At 62.5% G+C, this 25,974-nt stretch overlaps 1 protein-coding gene across 8 annotated transcripts in view; it reads right to left on the bottom strand.

Moving 5' to 3' along the window:
• Window positions 1–113: 113 nt before the first annotated feature.
• CCDC85C (coiled-coil domain containing 85C) overlaps window positions 114–25,974 on the bottom strand; it is a 73,886-nt gene continuing 48,025 nt past the window's right edge. Inside the window, exons 2-7 of one of the 8 annotated variants that reach the window (XM_045073528.1) lie at window positions 17,353–17,426; window positions 15,848–15,934; window positions 8,375–8,482; window positions 5,026–5,121; window positions 4,174–4,272; window positions 114–3,474 (exon numbers count right to left, since the gene is read on the bottom strand). In XM_045073528.1, the coding sequence (XP_044929463.1) occupies window positions 3,385–3,474; window positions 4,174–4,272; window positions 5,026–5,121; window positions 8,375–8,482; window positions 15,848–15,934; window positions 17,353–17,426 (554 nt within the window). In that variant the 3' untranslated portion in view covers window positions 114–3,384. Of the gene's footprint in view, window positions 3,475–4,173; window positions 4,273–5,025; window positions 5,122–8,374; window positions 8,483–11,744; window positions 11,784–15,847; window positions 15,935–17,352; window positions 17,427–25,974 lie in introns of all 8 variants that reach the window. The other 7 variants (XM_045073544.1, XM_045073538.1, XM_045073548.1 and 4 more) reach the window with 7 other exon arrangements.

Below are 25,974 nucleotides of genomic sequence, written 5' to 3' on the forward strand. Positions count from 1 at the left end.
CGTTTGTGGTCTCCAACACTGGGCAGAACCCCCATGCCCAAGGTGCTCCCCAGGGCTATGGCCCTCTACCCAGCGGCTCCCCAACCCGAGAAAAGCACTGCGCACCCACCACAGAGGCTTACAAAGAGCCTTTATTTATCTAGCGCAAAGTATACACTATCACAATCTTCTGTTACTCCTTTTACTAAAATAGTTCAAATCAGTGTTTTTACCACACTATCAAAAGTTCTAGCGCTTTTTCTCTCCCCAAATCAAAGTGGTTCAGTGGAAGGAAGGTAGAAACGGGCACAGGGGTCCATAGCTCCCAGCTCCACCTGGAGCCGGGCGAGGGGCCGGCCCCGGTTCTCACGGCGGGCACCCACCACAGAAAACAGCATGGCTGACGGCCCGGGGCCGGGAACCAGACGTTCCAGCCCGATTCCAGAAAGCAGCACAAATACCCCCCACCCACCCACCCACAGTATGAAAAATATACACCTCTACCGCTCCGCTCATGCATTTCGCTTGTTTCCTTTAAAAAAAAAAAAAATCAGTAGTATGTATTTTGTTTCTTCTCAAGTTTCCAAGAAAAAAAAAATGAAAGGTCACTTTTTCTGTTTAAACACTGATGTGTAGTGTAGCTAATAACTTTTGGATAAAAATGTGCCACCCTAAAAAAATGTGCTCAGCAGATTCTGATCCCAGGAAGGGCTTGGCCACCTGGGGCGAGGCTGGAAGGGTGACATCCATCACAGTGGGAACTGAAGCCCCAGTCCAGATGTCACACGGGGCTTCAAGATCTAGAATCAGTATGAAACGTAAAGGGACCTTTGTGAAAGGGCACCGAATTCAGCAACCCCCGTCCCCCACCACGAGCTTCGACAGCTAAGGCTCCAGAGGGGAGATCACCCCACATCACCTGATGCATGTCCGAGCTGCTGGCAGGGCTGGGACTCGTGCTTGCCTGGCCCCTGGCTGTCCCTGCGGTGAGGCTCCTCTGATCCCCTCCAGCCTGTGGGCTCCCACTGCATCCACCCAACCCCTGCCCTGTGGGGCCAGGCAGAAGTGCTGCTGGCTTTTTATTTTATTTAATTTTTTAACAGCTTATTACGTCAGATGACTGTCACAGGTACAGTTCTGTCCTTGAAAGCCATCCCCATGCACTTGGCTCAGGAACACGAGCAGCGGTGGGAAGGAGAGGTCTGCGCCCGGCTCTGCTGCCTGTGTGGCGCACAGGAGGATCCAGGCAGAAACGCCCCACCTGACCCCCCAGGTACCCCACAGCATGATGGACAGGGTCACCTCCCTGAGGCGGGGACGGTCCCTTCGAAGCTGTTCTCTGGGCCAGTGTGCAGGAGACCTACAGACACCAGGGCCCTGACTTATTGCTTATGTTCAGTGGTGGCCAGGCCGGCCTGATCCAGACATGACAGATGGGCTGCCAGATGTGGGTTCCACCCAAAATGGACCCACCCCCCACCTCGGGCCGCTCTGTGGTTCTTTGGACTCCCAAGATCCAGAGGGGAGCCTCTGTCCCCCAGCTCACTGCCCACTAGGGCAAGAACTACTTGGTACCATGACCAAGGATGTTCCCTAGCTTTCGATGCACACCCTAGTGAGAGGGCACTCACCACCTGACCTGCGGGCAAGCTCCCTTCAGGGAGAACCCAGAGCCCCCTGTAACACCCAGGGTGAGAGGAACGTGCCTGTTGCTGTCACCACACCCACTTAGCATTCCTGGGCACAAGGGGGGCTATAAGCCTTTCCCCTGAGAGTGTACAACTCCCCCACGGGCACCGATGGCCGACAGGCGGTGGGAATGGCGCAAAGTCCCCCCTGGGGCTCTAGGAACAGGGTGGCCTCCCCCATCCCCTCGCCTGGCCCCCGTCCCTTGTGCGGGCCTGGATGAGGCCTGCCCGCTGCAAAAGTGGCCTCCTGGGCTCTTCGAGTGCTTGAGGCATGGAGCCAAGCCCCACCAGCCAGCAGAGGTGGCGGGAGCGAGCAGCCATCACGGCCGGTGCCCCCCACCACTTCCCAGCATCTGTGAGCTCGTCTGTAATGTGCCCCAACCACCCACCCTCTGGGCCTCACCTTCCTCAGCAATTTCAACATTTCTCTATCTCATCTGTATTTGTATATGGTCATTTACACGGAAGGTCTCGTTTGATCCCGAGCCCCACGAAGAGGGCCTGAGTTTGTCCCTTCCCAGTGGAGGACACTGAGGCTCAGAGAGCGAGGTGGCAGCACCTGTGAAGAGGCAGCAAGGCAGTGGACCCCACTCGGTCCCCGGCTCCGTCCGGCCCAGCCAGCAGCGGCTTCTGCAGCAGTGGGAGCACCCGGGCGTGCGGGCCACGACGGAGGCCCGGGCTGAACCCAGCTGGTGGCCTCGGGTGGTGAGCATGGCCCAAAGAACCTGAGACCTCGTCTTCCCACCAGGGGCCTGGAGAAGCTGAGTGACTTGCTGAAGGTCACACAGCCAGTTAAAGCCAGAGCCAGGTCGGGCTCCTTCCAGAAAGGGCAGAAGTCCCCCACCGGCCAGCCCGTGCAGCTCCGTCCACAGTGACCCTGGCTGGGGACGGGCTCTGGGGGATACCAGAGGCCCAGCTCGGCCCGGTGCTGCCCACCTGGAGAGAGAGCGTGGGGCTCGGCCCAGAGACTCTCCACACAGCCTCCTAACTCCCTGGCCCATCATGTGAAACCACAGAGATGGAGATGCCTCGGGTCCTGGGCAGGAGGGACCCAAAAAGCTAGGGCATGACCTGCCCCGGAGTGGGAGAGGAGACTCTGCAGCGAGTGATGTGTTCGGGGCTGGGGGAAGCACCCTGAAACCAAGCAGCAGCTTGTAGCAGGGAGCTGGGTGCGGGGCAGGGCAGGGGGGCAGCAGTGCCAGAGGAAGGGCCTCAGGGCCTCCAGCCGGCCACAGACACCATGAGCTTCCCTGTCCACGATCGGACGCGGGCTCAGTGAGCTGGGCTTCAGGCCGCAGACGGGTGAGAAGGGGTGCCCCTTGTGTCAGGTCCAGCTGCCGGTGGCCTCTGTCCAGCGTGGGTAGCAGCCAGCGGGTAGAAGGCTCGATGAGGTGCCCCTTGGCCAAGGCCGGGCCCAGCCTGGGATGCCAGGCCCTGAGTCCCCACACAGCCTTCAGCCTCCCGGCAGCGGGGCCCCAGAACAGGGAGGAGGCGGTTTGGGCCGCTCTGCCATGGGGCGTGGCCGCAGCCTCTTGTCTTCGTGTGCTGGTGCGTGAGGAGGGAGACGGAGGCCCGGCTGTTATCGCGCTGGACCCACGGGAGCCGGGGCACGGCGGGCAGTGTCCTATGTACAATTCACCACAGGAAACAAACACGGGGGCCTGTGACTCATCCTGGGAGCCCTGCAGGGCCAGTCCACGTCCACAGAGAAGCAGCCCTACAAAGGCCCCTTGAACTGGTTCCCAGACAGGTGCTGCCGGATGGAGGGCTTGGAGCTGGCCGCGTCTCCTAGCTTTCGCCAGACCACCTGTGGATGGGGTAAGCTGTGACTGCAGAGCCCACCCGAGCCCACCTGCTGACCCAGGCACCCACACTGCCTCGGGCCCCTCAAAATCACCCAAAAAGTCCCCACAGCCGTGGGGCCCGGAGGGGAAACTGAGGCCACGTGAGGCCCAGAGAAGCAGGAGACAGCAGAGGAGGTGGGTACAGAACACCTGGCCGCAGGTGAGGCCCAGGTTCTGCCCCTGCTGCCTCCTAAAAGGGTCCAGAGATAACACACCCCAGGCAGGCAGGTCAGGGCTGAGCTCCCCGTTCCGGGCAGCCACAGAAAGCCCAGCTTCCAGAAGCAAATGCGGCCCCAGCCTTGCAGGCTCTCAGAGCAGAGGGTCCGGCCCGCACCGCTGGTCTAGACACCACCTGTGTGGCCAGCAGGCACTGAGGGCCGCTGTGGGCCACGGGATGGGACATGCAGGGTGAACGGACCCAGTCCAAGGGGGCTGGGGGCAGAGCCCCGGGAACGGACAGGCCTGGAGAGGTCAGGGCCCCCACTCTCAGGAGGAAGTGGGACAGGCAATGGGGGGAGGACTGGCCAGGGCTGTCCAGGCTCCGGTGCCTTCCCCCAGGCCTCCAGGTCACTCCGGGACCCGCCCTGCTCACAGCCCCGCCCCCCGGGCCCCGGGCCCCAGACCCCAGAGCCCCGCCACCAGGCCCCGGGGAAGTGTCTCACGTTGCACATCTCACGGACGATGGCCTTCTCCTTCTCACTCAGGTCCTCCTCACAGCTGTCCTGGAGCTGCCGGTCCAGGTTCTCGTGCACCTCCAGGACCTGCGGGGAACCGGCCCCAGGGTCAGGGGGAAGGCTGCCCACAGACGCCAAGGATCCCGAGCCACTGGGTCCCAGCCAGCATGAGGGGCCTAGAGAGACCCATGGGGGGGTCCTCCTCCCTCACCCTAGCGACCCTCCCCCAAGATAACATCACAGCTGGGGGTGAAGCTGAAGCCGTCCCGTCCCGGGGCAGGGAGGACAGGCTGGGGGGAGGGGACTACCCTCAGACAGGTGCGCTCATGCCAGCCGAGGGCCCCCAGCAAGCACCCACTTGCACACACAGGGTGAGTGTGTGTGTATGTGTCCCAGTCACTGTCCGCACCAGTTTAAGAATGCTGTTATCTGTGCAGACAGGCCTGCACACCCGGGGCATCCCGCGGGTGAGGGGCGGGGGGCACGGCCACGGCGGGTGTGGCCCAGTGAGCCAGCCCCCCCGGGAGCTGTACCTGCGAGCGAGGACGGGCCTCGGAGGCCGGAGCCTAGTCCCACCCCAACCCTGCCCCCACCTCTCTGACTTAGAGGGGGTGCCCGCCCTCCCCTACCTGGCCCAAGTTCGTTTCTGTCACTGGGATGGCAGATGGGTGACAACCTACTGCCAACCGACACCTCCAACTCCCTCCCCCAAGGTGTTCCCGGCTCAGGGCCCCTCCCCACCGCCCCGCTGCTCCGCCACGCGCGGACTCAGAGCACATGCAGTGTGGAAGGTCTGGGGTCCGCACTGCACTAGGGACCTGGGCGGGGCCTGGCCCTCACCTTCATGGCGTGCACAACAGCCTCGGGCTTCTGTCCCGCAGAGCTGTAGCCGGCGGAGGGGGGCGAGGACAGCTCAGGTACCGTGCAAGCTGGGCCCTGTGGGGAGGAATCGCGGGGCTTAGCTGGGCCCCAGCGGCCCCCGGGGGGTGGCCAGAGGGGCACCCGGCGGCAGGGAGAGGTCCCTGACTAACGCCGGAGAAGCTGGGGGCCGAGTGCTGCTGGTGAGGAGACGGGGTGCGGGGCAGAGGACAGGGGGCCGCCCCAAACCCCACCACAACTCGCAGGCTCCTCTCCGCAGCCCACGTGCAGGGTCTGTTCTCTGTTTGCCAGAGGAAGTGAGGGCAGCTCAGAGAAGGGCGGGGGCTGGCAAAGATCTCCCAGCAAACCCCAGGGCTTGCCCCCTTCCCCCGACTCCAGGTGAGTGGGCTAGACTCCTCCCCCCGCGGGGACACTCTTCTAGCCCTGAGCTTCCCGCCCGTCTGGCCACCTGAGGTGTGCCACCAAATTCAGCAAGCATTTTTTTTTAATAAAATAAAATAATGAGTGCGTTTATTTATTTTAGAGAGAGAGAGAGCAGAGAGCATAAGCAGTGGGAGGAGAGGGGCCGAGGGAGAAGCTGAGCAGGAGCCCGAGGTGGGGCTCGATCCTAGGACCCTGGGATCACCACCTGAGCCGAAGGCAGACACTTAACCTACTCAACCACCCAGGCGCCCCTCAGCAAGCACTGCAGATGGCAACCCGGCGCCCAGCTCCGCACAGCCCGGGGAGCAGGGGACAAGGCCAGGTGAAGAGGGGAGTCCGCCTTCTGGAGTCAGGCGCACCTGTGTCAGAGGCCCCACCTGTGTCTGCCCAGGGCCCCTAGCTGCTTTTCAATGGAATTACTGGACGCGTTGGTGTGCCTCAAGCGGTAGGGGGGCCCCGACTTCGGGCCCCAGTGGAGGAGGACTGGAGGATGGAGCTCCCTGGGGCCAACACAAGCCGGGAAGTCAGAAGACCCGGGAGTGGGTCTAACGGGAGCCAGCAAGTGCGGGAGGCCAGACAGAAAGTGGCAAGCGCCCTGGGAAGCGTGGGTGCAAGCAGCCGGGGAGAGGCCGGGGAGCCGGGGTGCCCTGCACATCCATCCCTCCTCTGAGTCTCAGTTTCTTTCTCAGTCACTGAATCCCAGTGACCAGGTGGACTTGGTGAACTGGTTTCTGGGGCCATCACCCGGGGAGCCTGCTCAGCCCAGCCATGCTGTGTGGGCTTGGGCAAGGCTCTGAAGTAGGGCCCAACCCACTTCATGCCTCAGTTTCCTCATCTGGATGATGGAAAGGGTTCCGGTGTCCCAGGTTGTGTGCAGAGCTCTGGCACGCTGTCCGATGGGTGCAAAACACACACACACACACACACACACACACACACGTGCACGCACATGCCTGCTGGAAAGCAGGTGCACAGTCTGAGGTGAAGGCTGGGCGCCCTCCACCGTTGGCCAGCAGGGGGCAACAGCCACACGCGCTCAGCCCTGGGAGGTACCAGATGCCTGGCCCCTGGCACCTCCCGCCTCCTGTCCCAATCTGTGTGTAGGGTTCCCTGAACAGCCTGCTCCCTCCGTAAGGGCACCGGGGGCTGCTTCCCAGAGCAAAGGCAGGAAGGAAGCCAGGAGTGGCCCGGACAGCCTTTCCCTGACCCGCCTCACCAGGCCGCCAATGAGCACGTGGCTGCAGGTCCTGCCCACGAAGCCCACACCGGAAGGGTAACGGGTCAGAGGTCAACGCCGTGGGGCTGGAGCTTGCGGGGGGCGCTCCCCACAGACAGCTTCTCCCAAAGGCCTCTCCGGCTGCGGCGGGAGGGCCAGCCCGGCGACACCTCCCACTTTCTCAGCACCCACCCCCCCCACCCGAGAACCCCCCTGACTTGCTATCTTCCTGCACCCCCATGTGACAGATGAGGGCAGGACCATGGGTCTGACAGAAGGCTCACAGCAGGGCTCAAACGGGGTCTGGGGTTCCAGAGCTGGTGGCCAAAGTGGGGAGCCGAGTGTGTCCCCAAGAGAACAGAAGCCACACGACCACACGACCACTTGTCCAGAGCATTCGCAACGGTGCTCCCCATGCCGGGCAAAGCGTGGACACCGCCCAGACGTCCAGCCGCTGAGCAGGGGTGGGGGAGGGGGTGCCCGCACCCATGGAATATCGCTCGACAACACAAAGGGAGGTTCGAGCCCACGGCATCGCCTCCAAAACACAGCACCCTGCGGATGCGGGCAGTCACAGAGGGTGGCCTGTTACAGGGCTCTGTTGCTAAGAAATGTCCAGAATGGGCAAGTCTGCAGAGGCAGGAGCACACCAGGGGTCGCCCCGCCAAGGCAGGGGAGAGTGGGGAGGGGTGGCTAAAGGGGGCAGAGTTCCTCTGTAGGGTAAGGAGATGTTCTATTGTGATAACTACAGCAATCTGCAAATATGCTAAAAACCAGTTAAGTGAGTCCTCAAAAATGAAGTCAACTGATGGGGCGCCTGGGTGGCTCAGTAGGTTAAGCGTCTGCCTTCGGCTCAGGTCATGATCCCAGAGTCCTGGGATCAACCCCTGCGCTGGGCTCCTTGCTCAGCGGGAAGCCTGCTTCTCCCTCTCCCCCTTCCTACCGCTCGTCCAGCTTGTGTTCCCTCTCTTGCTGTCCCTCTGTCAAAATAAATAAATTTTAAAATGTTTTAAAAATAAATAAATAAAGTCAACTGACTCGAAAAGAAGAAAGGCAGACGACCAGTCTCCCCCCAGGGACTGTCAACAGCCTTGCCCCTGCTGCCGGGAGACTGGTACTCAGCCCCCTCCCGCGGCCAGCTCCTTCCACGGGGCCTGGAGTCCCAGGGCCTGCTGGACCCTGCCCCACGGCACCCTGGCCAGTGACCCCCATCAGGGAAAAGCTCGGGGACCCTGGGCCGACATGCAGCCTCTGACTCAAGTGGGCAGGGAGGAGGGAGAGTAGACAGAGACAGAGGTAGAGAGGGCGGGGTAAGCCTGGTGAAGAAAGGGGGTCCAGGTCCCTCCCCACAGGGTCACCCGTTTCACCATGGGATCCTCCGACCTGTGGGCTATCTGTCCCCCAACGCCCAGGACCTCACAGAAGACACACCAGGTGCGGGAGATCTGGGCCCCCAGCAGCGTCAGGCATGGAGGGTCCCTCCAGGGCCCAGCAAGGGCTTGCTGCCCTAGCAGCTCCCCAAGAGTGTTCCTATAGAACCTCTGGGCCTCCCCTGGCCCCGGCAGGTCACGAGAAGGGCTGAGCCTCTCGCCTGCCCTACAATGTGGACCAAGGACCCTGGAGGCACGGGGTCCCCAAGTGAGTGGTGCGGCCCTAGGGAGGGGCTCTTACGTTCTGCAGGGAGTCCTGGTAGGTGGGCGGGAGGCTTGCCAGCTGGGACTCCGAGTGGTACGGGGAGAAGCCTTTCCGCAGCGTCCGGAACTCTCCAGGGCCTGCCTGCTGCGAGGGAAGGGGACAGGTTAGAGGGGAGTGGCTGTGCCGAGGGACAAGTTAGAGGGGAGTGGCTGTGCCAAGGGGGCCACGGCCTTGCCCTGTCAGGACATGGTCAGCTGCTCCTGCCTGCCCCTCCCCCAGCACCGGCAGTGGGCTACACCCTCCCTCCCCTCTCCCTGCCCCATCGGTCCTCACGGCCACCCTGTGTTGGTGCCACAAGGCCGGAGGGCTTCAAGCTGCCCCCCAGTGCGTGCTTTATCAAGGTTTCTCGAACAGAGGAAACGAATGAATGAGTGTGGCCTCCCACGGCCGCCTCCTTCCTCTGCTCCAGCATCCTGCACTGGGCCCCCCGCGCCTGGCCTGGGGAACACTCCCTCCAGCCCCGGCGGGGGTGGGGGTGCTCCCGCCTCTCACAGGTGAGTCTGTCCCTGTGAGGTGCTCAGGCTGCCCTCAGCCTCTGCCCTCGGACAGGAGCTCCCAAATGTGAGCCCTGCGTCCTCCCCTCTATGTCCACAGGAACCAGGGCCTGCTTAGGAAGCGGGGAGGCACAGAAGGCAGGAGTGCACGGACATCTATTTGGCCACGGGATTTCCCTCAGGGCAAAGCAAATGCCCCCAGGAGCTGGAAGCCGGGATCGGCAGAGGGAGGGGACCCAGGGGTCACGCTTAATCCGACACAGGCCCTCTGAGAAGGAGCCATCATGGCCTCTTGGGCCCTCCGCATCACTCAGAGCCCAGGGGGTGTTTCTGGCCCAGACATCCTTTTCGACTTCAAAGGATCAGAGGGCATGCTGGGGGGCAGACAAAACACACAGAAGGTCCTGGAAGTCCCCAAACAAAGCCTGGAGGGCAGGGGTGGGTGGCGAGCAGGACAGCTCAGCAGCCACGCCCCGGGGGGGGGTCACTTCCTCCTACACACCAGCTCCCCCCGAAGACGCTCCGCCGCACTCCCCGCCTGCTCCCCTCCTGCCAACTGCCAGACCCTGACCCGGGTCTCACGAGTCTCCAGCCTCACCGACTCCCTGCGATCTGCTCTCCTGTCCCCATCAGCCCCAGGCCCGACCCCTCGGTCCCAGGGGCCAGGTCAGAGGGCACAGAGCAGCTCCCTGTAAGGGTCTGGGAGACTGGAGTAAAAATGCAAGGCAGGCAGGTGCCCCTTGCTCTGGAAGCTTCCAGAGCAAACAGCCAACAGCAGATCCAAGCCCTCACCGCCTGCTCTCCACCCCCACCCAGGCACCCTGGCCAGAGCGGAAGGATTCCCATGGCCTCCGGGAGAACCTGAGTGTGAACAGAGGTCACCAAGAGGCACAAGACAGAAGTGGAGACGCCCCCTCCAAGGATGGCCCCTGAAGTGTGGCAGGGTATCCCCAAGAACCCCTGATATGTGATTGCCCCCCACCCCGGGGTTACGGCTTCTAGCCAGAGCCATGTTAGCCCTCCCCGGCCCAGCCAGCGGTCCGATCTAGCAGCGCCCCATCACCAGGCACCAGAAAGAGGCCACAGTGCTGACCCTCACTGCCCACCCTGGGGGGCTCCTCTGCCCATCAGAGCACCTGTGCCTCCCTGACTCGCCCACCGTGGGCAGGGGCGTCAACCCAGCTTCAGGCGAAGGCAATTCTCTCCCTGGCCAGGCGTCTGCGACAGTTCTAAACTCTTCTCCAGCGGTGTGTGTTCTGAACCCAATGACACTGCGCATCAGCGTCCAGTGCCACCAGGTCCTTGTCAGGCCTTCTGACCCTATTCTGCGGGAACACGCCTCACTGGCCTCACCAGGCCGGCAGAAAGGGACCAGGCGCAAGGCTCAGCCCAGCGCACACACATTGACATTTGGCCACATGGCCAAGGATTTGAGCCACCGCTCTCTCCGACCGGCCCCTGGCACCGGGACAGCTGGACGTTGCCCTGCCCTTCCCCCTCGCCGTCTAGATCCTTCTCTGTGCTCAGTCTCACCTCCCACACAGCTCCTCTGGCCCAGGACCCAGTAGGTTCAGAAGCAACTCACGTGCTGTTACTGAAAACAAAACAGGTTTGTGCGGCCTCCTCCCTCCACACCAGATAAATTCCTGGGGAGGATGTGTGTGCACAGGGGGGCGGGGGGAGGGTTTAAATCAGCGCGTGCAATTCCCACCCCTGCCTTCAGCGATCATCTATAAATATCGCACGTCCACAGAACTTTATTAGCGACCCAAAAAGCTGGCGGGAAAAACACACAATCTCTCTCATTAGGGGCAATGTGACTAATGATGCATCAAAATGAGGGACCATAATTGCACTTAAACCCAAATTAAAAATCCTGGGATGCGCCTGTCGGTGCCCTAGAAGAATGAAATCCCGAGGTTTTTAACGCGGAGGGGCAGTGGAGCTGAAAGGGCCTTCTGGGGTGGTTGGGCCTGCACCTGCGGGGGGCTCAGGGTGGTTCAGGAAGCAGGGAGAGGAGGTCTGCCCCGCCACAGTCCCCAACATGGGTCCCTCAGGACACAGGGAGAAAGGATCTGTCACACAGAGTGGCGGGACTCCCACATCCTTGAAAGTAAAAGAAGCATCACGTGCGGACAGACTTGCCCCCTCTGGCAGGGAGGGAGAGACCCAGGTGGCCGCAGGGCTCCCAACTCCACTTAAGGACACAGAGCCTCTGTCCAGGGCTGTCACTGCACCGCCGCCAGGCTCCGGGCCGCCGTGCACTCTGGCTACCCCAGCCTCTCTGAACCCCCGGGGTCCTGCAGCGAGCTTCCCAGCCATCGCCTTCCAGAGGACTCCTGGGAAGGGCCCTGCCCACCTCCCCCACCTGTCTACTTGGGGCTTCCTGTCTGGGCAGCAGCTGCGGGCGGGCTCACTCCGGGCAGCTAGCCTCACCTCTCCTTCCTGCCCCCAAACGGCTTGGGTCCCCGTGGGACCACGTGCCGCAAGAGCACTTCCACTGTGCACCCAACAGGGAGGCAGTGTCTGACAGGGGACACGGGGACTGCCGTGGGGTATCCGGGGTGAGCCCTGATGCAGGGACATCCGGAGACCACTCAGACCCCCGGGCACGGGCTGGGAGAGCTGGGTGAGAAGGGCCATGGGAGGCCGGGGGTCCCCGCTCTACTGCCATTATGTGCAAAGCTGCCCGTGAATGCCAGCTCGGAGAGGGCAGAACCAAGGCACCCTGGTGGTGGCCAGCTCCCAGGAAGGGACAGCAGGGGACCCGCAGAAGACAGAGAAGCACACAGCACTCAAAGCAGTCCCCACGCCAAACACCACTGCAAACATGTCCCGCCAGGCAGCTCTACCTGAAGCCAGCTTCTCGGGCGGCCGTAGGGACGGGGCAGCTGGAAGGAAGAGGAGCGGTGTCACCCAGCAGATGCCAGCCACGACCCCCCTCCCCGCCATTCCCCATTCCCCTCCCCGGATACCTGTTCACCCAAAGCTGCCGGGACCTCAGTTGGGCCGGGGTGGGCACCTCCGGAGAGCCCCCATGTTTTTAGAAACCCCCGTGTCTCCAAGGGCTGACCGGGAACCTGGCCCCCTCCCAGCCCTCCCAGGGCTCACGCGGGGACCCCGCAGACCCGAGAGGCCAGCCCACTACACTGGCCTGGAGGGGCCCCAAGATCCCGGCATGGCAGCCGGCAGAGGCTAGGAAGGGGCACTGCGAGGCTGCTCACAAGGGCACCTGCTACTACCTACCAGCCGGACTCAATCTCCCTTAGCTTTCAGAGAACCCGTCTGCAGACCATCAAGGACGTGGCTGCTACGTGGCTGGGGGCCCCGAAAGTTCTGCCTCGAGAGTGCTCCGAGCGAGCCGGGGAGGTCCCATGTGTGGCTAATAGGACTTCTCTGCAGGGAGATGGCACCACATCCCAACGCCCCACACCATTTCTGGCCCTAGGGGTGTGTTTGCTGCCAGGACCTCGTGGCTGCGGCTGACGGGACAGCGTGTGGTCTCACCCGCCACAGTCATCATCGGCCCTCACGGGTCCCCATGACAGCCCAGTACTTGTTCCAATAAGGTGAGCGAGGGACAGGCGCAGGACCCCGCAAGAAGGAGTGAGGGATTTGGGGGGCAAAGACTCATGAAAACCCAATCCCACCCGGGCTGGGGGAGTCAGGGCAACTCCTCAGCTTTCCAGGGCTCTGTTGTTTGCACGGAAATTAGGGTCAAGAAGGGAACCCGGCCACCGGGTGGCCCACGGCTCCCACCGCTGGCCAGCCCTGGTCCTCGGGCGTTGCGGGATCGCCGTCTCTTTACACCCGGGGCAGGTGCTCTTAGTGTCCCATCTGACAGACGAGAAAACTGAGGCCCAGAGAGGTGAAGCCCCGGGCCCCACACCACCCAGCTGGTGAGGCAGCACTTTGGTGATGTGAACCTGGCCCTGTGGCTCTGCCACCCAGCATGGGGCTCACAGTGGACAATGATTAAGCCTCGGGGACAGAGGTAGAACTCCCCGTCTCTTTCTGCCCACGCTGCTAGCAGACCATGTGCTCGGAGGCCAGAAAGAAGGGGTTTCCTCTCTGGCTCAGGGAGAGGCCGGACCAGCTGGAAGGTTCTGCTAACAAAGTAATGAGAGCCCTCCAGGGGTGCAGAGACCACCCCACCCCAACAGAGGGAACAGGACGTGGCCACCACCCTCGACGGCAAACAGGCAGAGCGGGGACGGCTCAGAGCCGGATAGCCAGCGACCGCGGAAATGCCGGAGGCCAGCTTCCCTGGAGGGCCTGGGCAAGGTAACCCGCCCTCGGGATCACCCGTCCTCCTCGGGGACTCAGATGACAGAAGCAAGGTAGGTCCCAGCACAGGCTGAGATGGTGGCAGACTATTCCCCTGTCCCCCAGCCCAGATGGCTCAAAACGCAGACAAGGGCCATGGAGGAGCCATTCATTTAGGGACACAGGGGTGAGGAGGAAGGGGGTGGACCCGCGCGGCCGCCTCCACTCCCTTCCATGGCAGCTCACGTTTTCTCGGCCTCTGGGCAAACGGGGAGGCTTCATTCATCAGCCCAGTTGGGGTGGGGGGGGGCCGAGGGAACCAAGAGCCAAGCCCCAGCATCAATGCCAGCCGCCCCCACCCCAACCCAGCCGGGCACAGAATCCCCCAGAAAAATAATAACGTGTGCAGGGGGCTCGAGATGAATCATCACAGAGGAAGCAGCTGTGTTGATGAAATTTTAAAGCCAACGCGAGAAGGAAAACACGAACTGCAATATAGTAATTTAGTTCTGTGAACACGCCGGCACATTTTTAATTAAAGCTATTTTAGAGTTAAATAGAGGCCATGAGGGGAGGGGCGGGGGCAGTGGGAAGTGGGGGCCCCCAGAGGATCTCCGCCCTCTGGCCCAAACCCTGAAGCCACGCCCCCTGAAGGTGGTTCGAAGACGAATCCTGCTCTCTCCCGCTTTTCCCCAAAAGGGAGGTGCTCTCGGCTCTTTGCAGAGCTGGAGGTTTCTGAGCAATTTGATTTCGGTGAGGAGACTTATGTGCCAGCATCATCAAGTCAGACAAGCCAGGGCCCATGAGGTCCAGGCAGAAATCTCTCTCCAGGATTCCCAAATCAATCCCTTGATTACCTCCAAAGATGGCATACTCACTACCTTAGTGAAGCAGAACTTCCTTATTTTGGGCAAGAGCCAGCCTCCCCTCCTGCCTAGGACTCTGTGTGGGTAGTGGCCAGGGCCTCCCCAAGATGTAGCCACCCCAGTCTAGCTGTGCTAAGCACTGGAGAGGCCGATGTGACCACTGAGAGCCAGCATCCCAGTACTTGAGTGGCTGACAGCCGAGCAGACCTGGGCGCTGGGCTCCCCAAGGGAGAATCTCAACAACTAGCAGCTCACAGGGCTGAGAACCCAGACTAAGTGCCGAGCCCCCTGCAGGTGGTTGGGGAGGCTGTCGGTAGGAAGCCATGCCTGAGCTAGAGGCCAGGAGAAAGAAGAAAAAGTAAACCCCTTCTTCTCTGGACTCTCCTAAAATGGGGCCAGGACTGTCACCGTGGGCCTGCAGCAGCCCCCTGTGCACACAAGTCCTGCTAGCTGGGGAAGGAGGTGGGCAGGCCTGGGCCTGGTCACCCCCATGCCCCTAGGACCATCAGTTACACGTAACATGTGCACGCCCATTTTCCAGGTGAGGAAGCAGAGCGGTGCCATCTAAGCTGCCACAGGAATACAGAAGCAAGTGACATTTGAGTGCCACCAGGAAGCCAGGAGCAGGCCTGGGGGCCCCCCGCTGTCCGTGTCGCTCTCTCTCATCTCTCCTGCATGGCTCAGAACAGCGGCGCCTGCTTCTGCAGCCAGCTCCACCGACCCACCCTTAAGGCCAAGCTCTGGTGACAGCAGGTGACAGGGACCGACATCCTGCCAATGGTCATGGCTCCTGGGAGCTTTTGCAGACTGTAGGTGGAGGGCCAACACTTCCACAGCAAGAAGGGGACAGGTGCACAAGGCCCTGGGAGGGGAGTGGGGCGCCGAGGCCCCAGCACCACGAGGCTGCCCCCTTCTTGGGGTGCTGGGTGTGGCCCTGACCCCTCTCACTGGGAGCAGAGGCCCCACGGAGGAAGAGGCCGGAGAAGGGCCCTGGGTGCCCCGCCCCCCAGGACCCACACAAGCCCACATAACTACCATCACGGCAGCCTGCCTTCGAGAGTTTCCGTTCATTCAGGAGAAAGGAAAGTTCTATCAGGGAAATAAGAGACTTGGGGCCCATGTGGTGGGTCTGAGCTCCCAGCATTCGCCTGCGCATGGCCGTAAGCCAGGGAAAAGCTCGTTCTTGTGCCGAATCCCAACAGCCTGCAGCAGCAAGCCGGGATCCCGGCGAGGGCCTGCATCCCTCCGTCTGATAGACATCTTTCCCCAGCAGGCCAGGCGTGGGCACAGGAGGCCGACAGAACTTCTGCGGCTGCCTCGGGGCCACGACCCCACATCTGACCCCTGGGAGCAGGTCTGAGCAGGCATGGGGGAGGGGGAGGGGGGCGGGCAGGAAACCCACTGCCCAGGTAGCTGCCAGCCCCCAGATGCCCACACAGGCACCCTGACAACCTCCCCCTCCATACATGTGGGCATGGGACCAGTGGACACAGCTATGGGGGGCCTCCCTTGTGACCCTGGGGTGCCCCTAGGCAGGATGGAGTAGAAGGGCCACCCCTCTGTGGCCTGAGCATGGGCACATTTCCCCCAAGTCCACGGCCAGGTCCACCACTGGTAACTGGGGTGTATTTTCCCAATGGGACAATGTGACCAGGACAGCGGGGGCCACGGGGTCAGGGACACTCCGGTCTTCGTGGAAAAGAGGCCACAAGCAAGGCCCAGTTGGACCACAGAACAACATGGCAAATAGCACCCTGAACCCAGGGCTCGGGTGCTCACCCCGCTTCTACAAGGGAACCGTGAAACAACAGGGAAAGACTCACAAGGCCACTGACCCGAGGCTTCGGGTCCAGATCGTGGTCCTGGCTTCCACTCTGCTGTCCAGTGGCTGCAGCGAGCAGGATGGGCACCTACTCCAAAGCAAAGGCCCCTGAGCCTTAACAACAGCCCCCACCACCCCCACTCCTCCTGGCGCCACTTCGGCCTCTGCTCCTGCAGCCCAGTCCACACCCCGTCCCCAACCCATGCCAGGCCCCTGTGGAATGGTACCCCAGACCCCAGCCGGGTGAGACCCCAGCCCCCAGGAGCCAAGGGAGCCAGCATGCCAATGGCCAAGCCCTTCTGCCACACAGGACTGAAAACCATATAAAGTTCCCAAACCAGCCTTGCAATTCGATGCCTGGCTCTACACCTGAGCGAGGGCGCGGCGGCCGCGGGGATGTGGGGGTCGGGGGTGAACCATGCACTCTGCCCCATCCTGCTAGGCTCTGGGAACTGCCCCCAAGGCCCAGGCAGGGGCGAGACACGGGGCAGCAGTGGTGGGGGCCGTGCTCCGTGCCGGGGCCCCGAGCCTCCCAGCAGCCGCCCAGCGGGCAGACAGGGTGCCGCGGGCTTCCGAGCAGGACAGCCAGGACAGCGGCGCCAAGCCTGCCGGTCGCCTAGCAACAGGGCCAGGCAGCTGAGCCCTCCCTAGGGTTGGTTCCCAGAGAAACGCTCTGGGCATTCTGGCCGCCACATATGGGGGGGTGGGGGGTATGGCAGGGGAGGGGGAGGGGAGATTAAGCCCAGGATGGGTACAAGGGAGAGGGAGGCTGGAGGGGCTGGCCGAGCCAGCTGGGCCCCCGGACCTGTGCAGGGCTGACTGCAGCCTCCCATCCCCGCCTCACCCACACCACAGAAGGCCCTCGTCCTAACGGCCGCGACCCCTCTCTGTGCCAGCCACACTCAGCAGGACTACAGCCGCCTGTCCCCCGTGCAGGCTGTCCCCCCGCCCAGCCCCCCCGCTGCACTGCCCTCATCCTCCGGCCTCTAACCCGCCGTCCCTGTGCTGCAGACGTGCTGGGGATGAGACAAAGCCTCATCTGCCTGTGGGCACCGGCCAGGCCCAGGAGGGAACAAGGTGCGCCCCAGACGGGACAGGATCAGCGTGGCGGGAGCAGGGAGGTCTCCGTGTGGGTGACAGTGGGGGTGTGCCACCCGCTTCCCAGCCTCAATCTGCCTGCCTGAGGGCCAAAACAGCCCCTTGTTCAGCAACTGTGCATTCCACACCATCTCTGGGACAGGCCCAGTGCTGGCCCCAAGAGCTCACAGACCACCAGGGGACACCCCAAGGCCATGGAGGGAGGATTAGGTCCATGACCCCCAAGTTCCAGGGGATGCCTCGGATGGCTGCGGGTCAGGTGGGCATTTATGGGAGTTGGGGGGGAAGGAAGGCCCCGGTCAGCTGGGACAGGGGTGGGCCCTGGAGTGGGGGCGGGGGGCAGGGCTCATGCTGGACGTCCGGGTGCAGTAAGCACTCTCGCCTGCAGTCTCCCCCCAGCCGGCCTACCTGTACGAGGGGCTTGTCCCCCTCCAGCAGCCTCACCTTGGTCTCCAGCTGCCTGATGTAGGTGGACGAGGGATCTGTAACGACACAAGTGGGGAGCACATCAGTCGCGGCCAACTCGGTCTCCACTGAGACACCCACACGCCTGCCTGAAGCCTCCCGGCCAGGGTTTCCAGGACCTGCAGGAAAGACGGGGTTCCCTGCCTGTTCCCTTGGCCTCTGTGCTGCTTCACATCCAGAAAGTACTCCCCAGCATCCCCTGACGGGACCCTCACAGCCAGGGGGCAGCGCCCAGCAGGGCATGGGGTCCAGGGAGCCCCCTCCCCAGCACGGTGGGGAAAATGAGTCTGCTGAGCATACTGGGTCAGTATCCGGGGTTCCTCTGCTCCCCCCACACCTGACACACAGGAGCGTCTCAACAACCTGCAGCCGGAGGGGCTGTCCGTAGTGCAGGTGAGATGCCATCCTTCCTGACGGACTCTAAGAACGAGAGGAGCCAGGGGCCGGGGCCCGGGCCAAGCCAGTGACGCACTCCCCAACCACGCAGCCCCAGTTTCGGAATGCGGCAGGGTTCCTGAAATCCACCCTCCCTCACCACACTGACCAGTTTTCCAATCCCATCAGACAGGCAGGCAAAACTCCACCACCCTAACTCCCAGATCAGCTCGGCCGGCAGAGGAGAAAAGCAAGGACTGAGTCGCTCCAAGCCAGGCTGGGTGAGGGGGACGACTGGGCTGGGACCCGAGGGCAACCAGAAACAGAGGGGCCCAGGGATGGATGCGGACCATGGCGCAGGGAAGGCGAGGCGACCAGACCATCTCGGCAGGTGCAGTCGTGCAGGTGGGGCATCAGGTCCCAAGCCAGAGGCACGGGGCACCTCCGCACCTGGTCTGCAGCCACCCAGCATGGGACAGGCTAGGCACCTCTCGTCCATACCAACACCTCACTGGAGCTCACACGGCCTACACTCCCGTCCACTGGGCCAGTCACGGCTCCACTCCTGCACCCACCTCCACCCGACAGGACACAGAGCCCATTACACCAGCCTTTTAGCTCAGAAGTCACCAGAATTTCGACCAAAGCCACCTCTTTACACCGCAGCCTGGGGAGATGGACCCTACAGGACTTTGAACACACCGGGGTGGGCCTGGGCCAGGGGATGAGCGCTGTGCTAGGACGCGCTGGGCTATCATGCAGTGGCGGGAAAATGAAGACTCTGTCCATCCCGAGCACACAGCTGGCACAGCCATTGAGCCCGGGCCCTTGGGGACACGGATGTCATGCCCTTCCCACTGGTGCTCACCTGGCGGCCCCCTGCCCAGAATGCCATGACCTCACTCCACGGGGGCTCGGCCTGGGCCTCAGAGCTCCTGCCCATCGGGAAGGCCATTCTCTGAGGGCACCCCTGCTTTTGCACACAGGTGCCCCTCCGCCCAGTGAGCGACCTGCTATGGGGCACTCTGTTATCCAAGGCCCCTCAGGAGCTCCGCCCACCCAGCGCTGGACCAGGCCCAGGAGCAGCAGCCCAGCCTGGGACAGGAATTGGGGGCGGCCGGGCCCACCCACTAGCTGCTGGGGAATTACACAACCGGCTCCTCCTGCCCCAGGTCAGCACCAGTCAGCACTCAGGAATGCCGGGCCTTCTTGAGAGGGAGAAGGGCCACTCCCCACCAGGCCTGCCACCCTCAGCCTCGGGGACGGCACTGGTAAGGATCTGGCAGCTGGGCTGGGGAACCTCCCACAGCAGGGGGCTGTGCCCCCCAAACCACCTCGCTGAGCCCCCAGCTCTACAGAGCTCCCGCTGACAGCCAGGAAATCACGGTTCTAGAGCTGAAGGGGCTTGTTCACGGCACAACTCAGGGCAGCAGGAGGGTGACCCCAAGGGCCTCCGCGCGTGGACCCTGCGTGCATGCCTGGCAATCGGCGATCCCACCTGACCAGGCAGGGGACCCTGGCCAGGCCTTCCTCGCACCCTTCTCCAGCCGGCGGTCCCCAGTCCATGCCCCGTGCCTGCCTCCCCTGCCCACCCCAGGGCCTCCGTTCACTCAGCCAGCCGGGACGGACAAACACTTCTTCCCACATCGCTCCCATGAGAACGCGCCTGATGGGAAAGGCCTCATCGCTCGGTGTGCCAGGCCCCCCCGGGCCCTGGGAGGGAGATGGGTGCAGCCTGGGTTCCCCACCTTTCTGGCTCCTCTGCGTGCTGTCCGCAAGAAGGGTTCCCTGGAACACCCACTGGGAAAAAGGACAAAAACGACCAAGATCCCTAGCTCTCTCACTTTCACTCGTTAAGACAAGGAGACCCAAATACCTAGCAGACCCCTGCGTGGTCTCCCTCCGGTGGGCCCAGTGGGGGAGGGGAGACCCACCACCCACCTGGCAAGGGTCCAGCAGACCTCCCCATTCTCCAGAGGAGGGGGCTAAGAGGACAGTGTCCCCCACCTGCTGCCAGGTGAGCCGGGGAGCCCCGGGCCCAGCCTGCCAGACCCTCTCCCCACCATCCAGCTCCGCCCCCAACCCCCCTGTGGGTCAGTGCTCAGGACCCCAAGGGTCTGGCCGCTCTGAGCGGAGCTGACAGCATCGAGCCATTGAGAGACACTGGTCCCAGAAAGAAGACAGGTTCCTGTGCACGCCTCTCTCCGGGACGCTGCACGACTGCCCAGTCCTCGGGCGCCACGACAAGCCGCCCCCCGCCACCCCGCTCTCCGCAGCCCCCACCGTGGGCCCACGCTGCCAGGCACGGGAGAGGACCCAGGACAGGACAGGACCCATCCCCTGTGTGCACCCCGGCCACTCACTCACTGCCCTGTGCGGACACTGAGCCACTGGAAGAGGGGCCCGCTGCCCCTGCCCCCAGTTCCCTGATACAGGGACAGTTCTAGCTATCCGCTGCCAATTCCTCTGGGGTCAACAGGGAGCTCCCAGCACTTCCTTTCTCGGTCGGACTGCAGCCACAGTCGTGGACCAGGCCGGAGTCAGCAGATGCACCAACCGGCCCCGGCACCCTCGCTGGGCAGCAGGCGGGTCTGACACACCGCGGGTCCCATCAGAGCAAGGGGGTCCCCCGGCCCCAGCAGGGTCCACCACACTCCCCAGGATGGCAGTGAGGACAGAAGAGGGGAGGCCAAGGGCCGGAGCAAGGGGAAGGGGCAGAGGCAACACCGTGGGGGACAAATGACCCCACATCAGCCCACCTGCCCACCCACGGCCGCCAGGGCCCACGGGCCGGCTGTCCTCACTCACAGGCCACATGCGGGCACCAGCTGAGGGGCTGTCCCTAACCCGCCGGCTTCTGTCAGCCCCGAACCCCAAGCAGCTTCAGAGAACCAAGTCCACTTGAGACCGTCGGGCTTTGGTGGGCTTTCCAAACCACAGGGGCAGTCTGGAAACATCTTAAATCACCCGGTGCTTCCAATGGCAACCATCCTAAAGAACGAATTCTAATAATAAAGACGGTGTAACGGCTGCGGCCAGAAATGGAAATAACTGTTTGTCTGGGAGCAGCGGAGGGTCCAGCCGTCACTCAGAAGATGTTCGGGAAGGTTCTCTGCTCGACAACACAGAAAAGCCTTCACACGCCGGTGGAAAGCTCCGGACCCAAAGCGAGAGGTAGAACTGCTCTCAACGTGTACAGATACCTCTGCGTTGAAGTGAATTCCAGAAGGAGGCGCGTGGACATGTGGCCGGTGGTGCTCACAGGAGGGAACAAGGGGGTTTTTATTTATTCACACCCCTTCTCGTTAATTTTCAAATAATCTATTTCCAATATAGGCGGAAAGTCTTTCTTTTATAGAAAAGGAGAAAAGATTAAATTACGGCAATGGCGTGGTGCAGGGCCCCCCGGTGACACCACGGAAGCGGAAGGGTGGCCGGAGTCAGCCCATCAGAATTCTCCCAGCTCCGCTCTGGGGGCCCCTCCCGAGGCCCAGGGACAGCCGGGTGTGCCCATTCCCGGGGAGGTGAAGAAGATTCGGGGCTGCCTCCCCGTGTCCCCATGTCCTAGAGGGGCCTCCTCTCCTTCTGCCACATGCAGCTCCCCAGACCAGGCTCTGACCCCTGCCCGGGGCCCAGGAGCCAGATCCCGGGCTACCCGTGGGTCAGAGCAGGTGTCCTGCGGCAGGGCAGGGTGGCTGCAAGACGGGCCTTCTGGGGCAGGGGTGGGAGGCCCCCGAGGGCTTCTCCCTGGGAGGATGATCCTTCCCAGCAGCCTTGGGCAACTCGTGATCCCGCGGGGCGCCTCGGAGCCCCAGCCTCTCAGAGATGAGCGTGTAATTAAATTAATCCCAGGGTTTGCAGTGGCGAGGAACGGGGCCCCAAGGGAGGCATGTGTCATTTCCCGGCTTGGCTGCTTGCAGGGAAAATGAAGGAGGAGACTACAGAAGGGACCCCAGGATGGGCTGGCCAATGTGTCCCCTCAGACCCTCCCCAGGCCCCCCTGCACCAATTCTGGAGGAGTCACAATCCAGCTTCCATCTGGGCGGGGGAAGAGGGTGGCAGCAAGGGGCCGGGGCAGGCGATGCTCTTGCTTAAAGCGCCGGAACGTCAGCCCTCGCTTCGGCCTCCTAGAGGATCCTGTGTTCCCCGGGGAAGGAGGAGGGCCGTGCAGCCCACGGATGGGAGGGACTCATGGAGCCCGCAGGTCTGCGAGCTCCCCAGTCCCCCTGCCCTCTCAGAGGCTGAGTCTGGGGCCAGGTCCCATCGCTCCCCACTCTGATATCCTGATGGCCTCCTCAGGTAGGCAGCATGGTCACAGCCTCCCTGTTAGTCCTCATGGTAAGAACTTGGCAGCCAGAGCGGGTCACGCCATCCCATTAGCCCCGGAAACCCTCCTTGTCAACTCCGCTCTAGGCACGTAGTAGCCTCTTGTGTGGGAAAAGCCTGAAGACCTAATAGGAAGGCATCGTGCCAGGGGTCAGGCTCCTAGCCTATAGGTTCCGGCCGGCAGCAGGTGCCCAGCCTGAAACAGCACCCACGGCCCGCACAGAGCACCCCGACACGGCACTGCCAGAGACACAGACGGCACAGCATCCTGGGTGCGAAGGGCAAGTGTCACTCAAAATGTCCCTCGGCAGCAACAGTGGCCACACCAGGAGCCCACGTCTCCGTCGGGGTGAGGCGGAGGTTTGGGTCCACAGGGAATGGGGAAGGTGACCCCGGAAAGCCCAGGGGCAGGAGTGGGAGACAAGGCAGGGACCAGAAGGAGCGGATGAAAGTAATTCCATTCTGCTGGGGAGTTTGCGGGGCTCAGCGTTACCCCCTGCACCAGGGCTCACTGGTGGGGGAGGCGCTGCTCACAGGGGACAGAGGGGCTAATTCCCAGCACTGCCCCATTGGGCAGTGGACAGGATGAGCTCCCAGAGTGGCAGGTGCCAGCAAGTTCCAGCAGGTGCCGCGGGCCGTGGACACAGAAGCAGGAAGTGCCACGGGGATCTGGGCAGAGTGCCAACCATGTCTGTCGCTCCTTAGGAGAAAGTAGGACCGCCCCCAACCCCACCAGAGGAAGAAGTGGGGGCCGGAGGGGGGGGCGCACAATGACGCATGGTGACACACAGGGCCTGACCCTCTAGCTGCTTCCCCTTCTAAGCCTCCTCCTGGTAACGAGGCTGCCCACAGGGTCTTGGGGACAGGCAGGCTTTGTGGTAGGTCATCAGCAGGACAGCCAGCCGCACCCGGCCTCGGGCCTCCTCCGTGGGAGTGGCTGACACTTCCCGGCCGCCACTCGGTGATTCAATTCCCTTCTCCTTCCACTTCGTTAAGAGGGGTCGGCTCAGGCCGGGGGCTCCATGGGGGCAGACACGCCTCCTCGGACAAGGCCCCCTCATCATTCCCGGCTTCCATCTCTGTCCCCAGAGGACGGATAGGATTCCTGAAAGCATCTTCGTGACTCCTGAAAGCCGGCTTCTTCGCTTGCTCCCTTCTCCTCCGGAGCCCCCAGCCAGGACTCAGCCCCAGGGGGAAGGCAAGTGTCCACCGGTACCCGCAGGTCAGGTCGCGGAAGTCAAAACGTCACAGCAGGCCCGGGCGGTGGGGCAACTTCCAGACGAGGTAAGCGAGTCCAGGGGAGGGGAAGGTCAGAGACCACGCAGGGGCCTCGCCTTCCCTCCGGCTCAGGGGCTCAGGGCAGCCCCGGGCTCTAGACAGCAGCAAAGGCCACACTTCCTGCTGCACCTGGTCCTGCTGGCGGGTGCTCGGTCCCCAAGTGGCTTCTGTCCCCCCAACCTTGACCACAGACCACATTCAACAGGTCTTGGAGCCGCCTGCTCCAGCTGCCCTTGCCCCTGACCCAGGGCACTTCTAGGTGTCCCTCAGCAAGGCCCCAGACACGGATCCCGCAGAAGCTGGAAATGGTCCATCTCCTTAAAGGACTCCGAGGATGTTCTAACCCCAGCAACTCCCTGGGCCTCTGCTGGACAGAAGCCCCTAGAACGCTGAAGGCTCCAGACACAGGTGAGGAGGCAGGAGAAGCCACTTCCGACCCCAGGGCAGTGGGCTCGCTCTGCCCCTCCCAGGAACTCTGCCAGGAGGGTGGCAGAAAGCCTGGCCTCCAGAGGAGGGAACAGAGGCTCACAGAGGGAATGGGTCTGCCCAAGCTCATAGAGCCGGTCCCCGGCAGGCCCAGCAGTCACACCTGCTGGTCCAGGGGCATGGTCCCCCTCTGTGAGGATGCCTCCGCCCAGTGAAGGAGCCGCAGGAATAACCACATGTGCTCCAGGGCAGAGAGCAGAGGTACAGGCGGGGGAGGGGGCAGAGGGCAAGGAGGAGCTGACCAGGAGAAATCAGGGGCTCCATCCTGTAGGAGGAGGCATCTGAGCTGAGCCTTGAAGAGCACACAGGACTCTGACAGGCAGGTCCAGACAGTGGGGTGGAAGGCAAGTCTGAGCAGGGCACAGCAGAAGCAAAGGCACAGGGGTAGGACCGTGGCAGGCAGGCGCAGGAGCCTCAGAGCCGACCTCGTTAGCGTCTGCTTCCTGGCACGCGCTGCGGCCCTGGAGATGTGGGCTGAACGTGAGACATGTATTATTTATGGATGAAGACAAGGGGGCTGAGGGAGGCATATCAGGGGGACATCAGATTCCCAGGAGGATGCCTCCAGGAGTGGCTGTACCGAGCCGGGCACCTTGGCCCCCACTGCCCCCTCCTCTGCTGGGCCGCCCACCCGAGCTGCCTCAGACCCATACAGAGGCGCCTGGGCCGAGACAGCCAGTCACAAGCTCAGCATGGACTTGCAGGGCCCTAGACGCAGTTAAGAGTTCTCTCGCCCACGCGGGGCTTTGAGAAGGGAACCCGTCCTCCCCTGGGCACCCACAAATTCTACTGAGCATCTACCGGATGCCAGCAGGCACCGAGCAAAACCCCGACAGTCGCCCCTGATCCTCACAGCAAGCCGATGGGCTGGGCCCTGTTATCAGAGAGAGGTTAAGTACCAAGCCCCAAGTCACACAGTAAAAACACTGCCCAGCAGCCTCTGGCCAACAGGCTGGTACCCGACCCGTCCATGCCAAGACAGGCAGGATCACGGAAACCTTAGATTCCCCCAACGCAAGAGATGAAAGGGAATGACCACAACAGGAGCCCCACCCTCTCCATCCACGAAGGAAAGAAAATGAACGGGGGGGGGGGGGCTGTGAAAAACAATTGCATTAATGAAAACGGGGAGCTCTCAGCCTCTCCTGAAACCCATGGCCGTCCCCTGGCTACCTACCTGCCCCTTTGCTGGCTCCATGCGAAGTCCCAGGGACCCCGGTGGATCAGCACCCTGCTTTTCAGGACCTCAGGAGTGCCTGGCGTTTAACTCCAGGGAAAACTACAACCCCCACCCCCACCACCATACTGCAAGGTCAAGGGGGCTGTGCCCAGCTTAGCTGATGGGAAACGTGACCACTTTGGATCTGCTTGATAGCCTCTGGTGTTCTTGGCCCAAACATTCAACCTCATCTCTCCGTCTAGTGCTTGGGAAACCTGGTCGTTCCAAATGAAACCGTGCCATTATTTCCAGCCAGAGGAGAAGAGGAAAAAAAGAATCCCCTTCCTGTTAATTTCATGCCCAGAAATTAACCTGTGTGTGCCCGTGGCGGGCACTGTGAGTCTCCTCTCCCAGCAACCCCAATTCCACGCTGAATGACTGGAAGTTACTGAGAGAGGCCAAGAATCGAAGTCTACCAGCCTGTCCGGCAGGGTCGCCGAGCCACACAGGTCGAGGCACATGCAGCCAGTGGCTCCTGGCATAGCTGCACGTACCCTCCCTGGGGACTTTCTAACATCTGATCTCTTCCCCCGTGAGACCGACCGTATTAGACTCCAGGGGAGGCTCCTGGATGTCCATATGCATTTTAGATGCCCTCCAGGTAATTCTAACACACAAGTGAGGCCGAGAGCCCCTGATCCATGATCTATGCTGAGCGGTGACTGCTGAAACCGTCCGCCTCTCAGCTCCATCTCTGAGGGACCCCGTCGGGCCCTGATTATTAACTGGGGGGGGGGCCCTAAAAACCCCTGCAAACACCGCCGAAATGCAGGGATTTGGATAGGGCTAAGGTACGCAGGACTCACATCTGAAGTGGGGTGGGGAGATGAATATTTACTGAGCCCCACATCTACACACCAAGCCCCTTGGTAACAAGAAAG

The sequence above is a fragment of the Mustela putorius genome, unplaced genomic scaffold (assembly GCF_011764305.1).
Source record: "Mustela putorius furo isolate JIRA1106 unplaced genomic scaffold, ASM1176430v1.1 tig00000129_pilon_pilon_pilon, whole genome shotgun sequence".
In the NCBI taxonomy this organism is placed as follows: domain Eukaryota; kingdom Metazoa; phylum Chordata; class Mammalia; order Carnivora; family Mustelidae; genus Mustela; species Mustela putorius.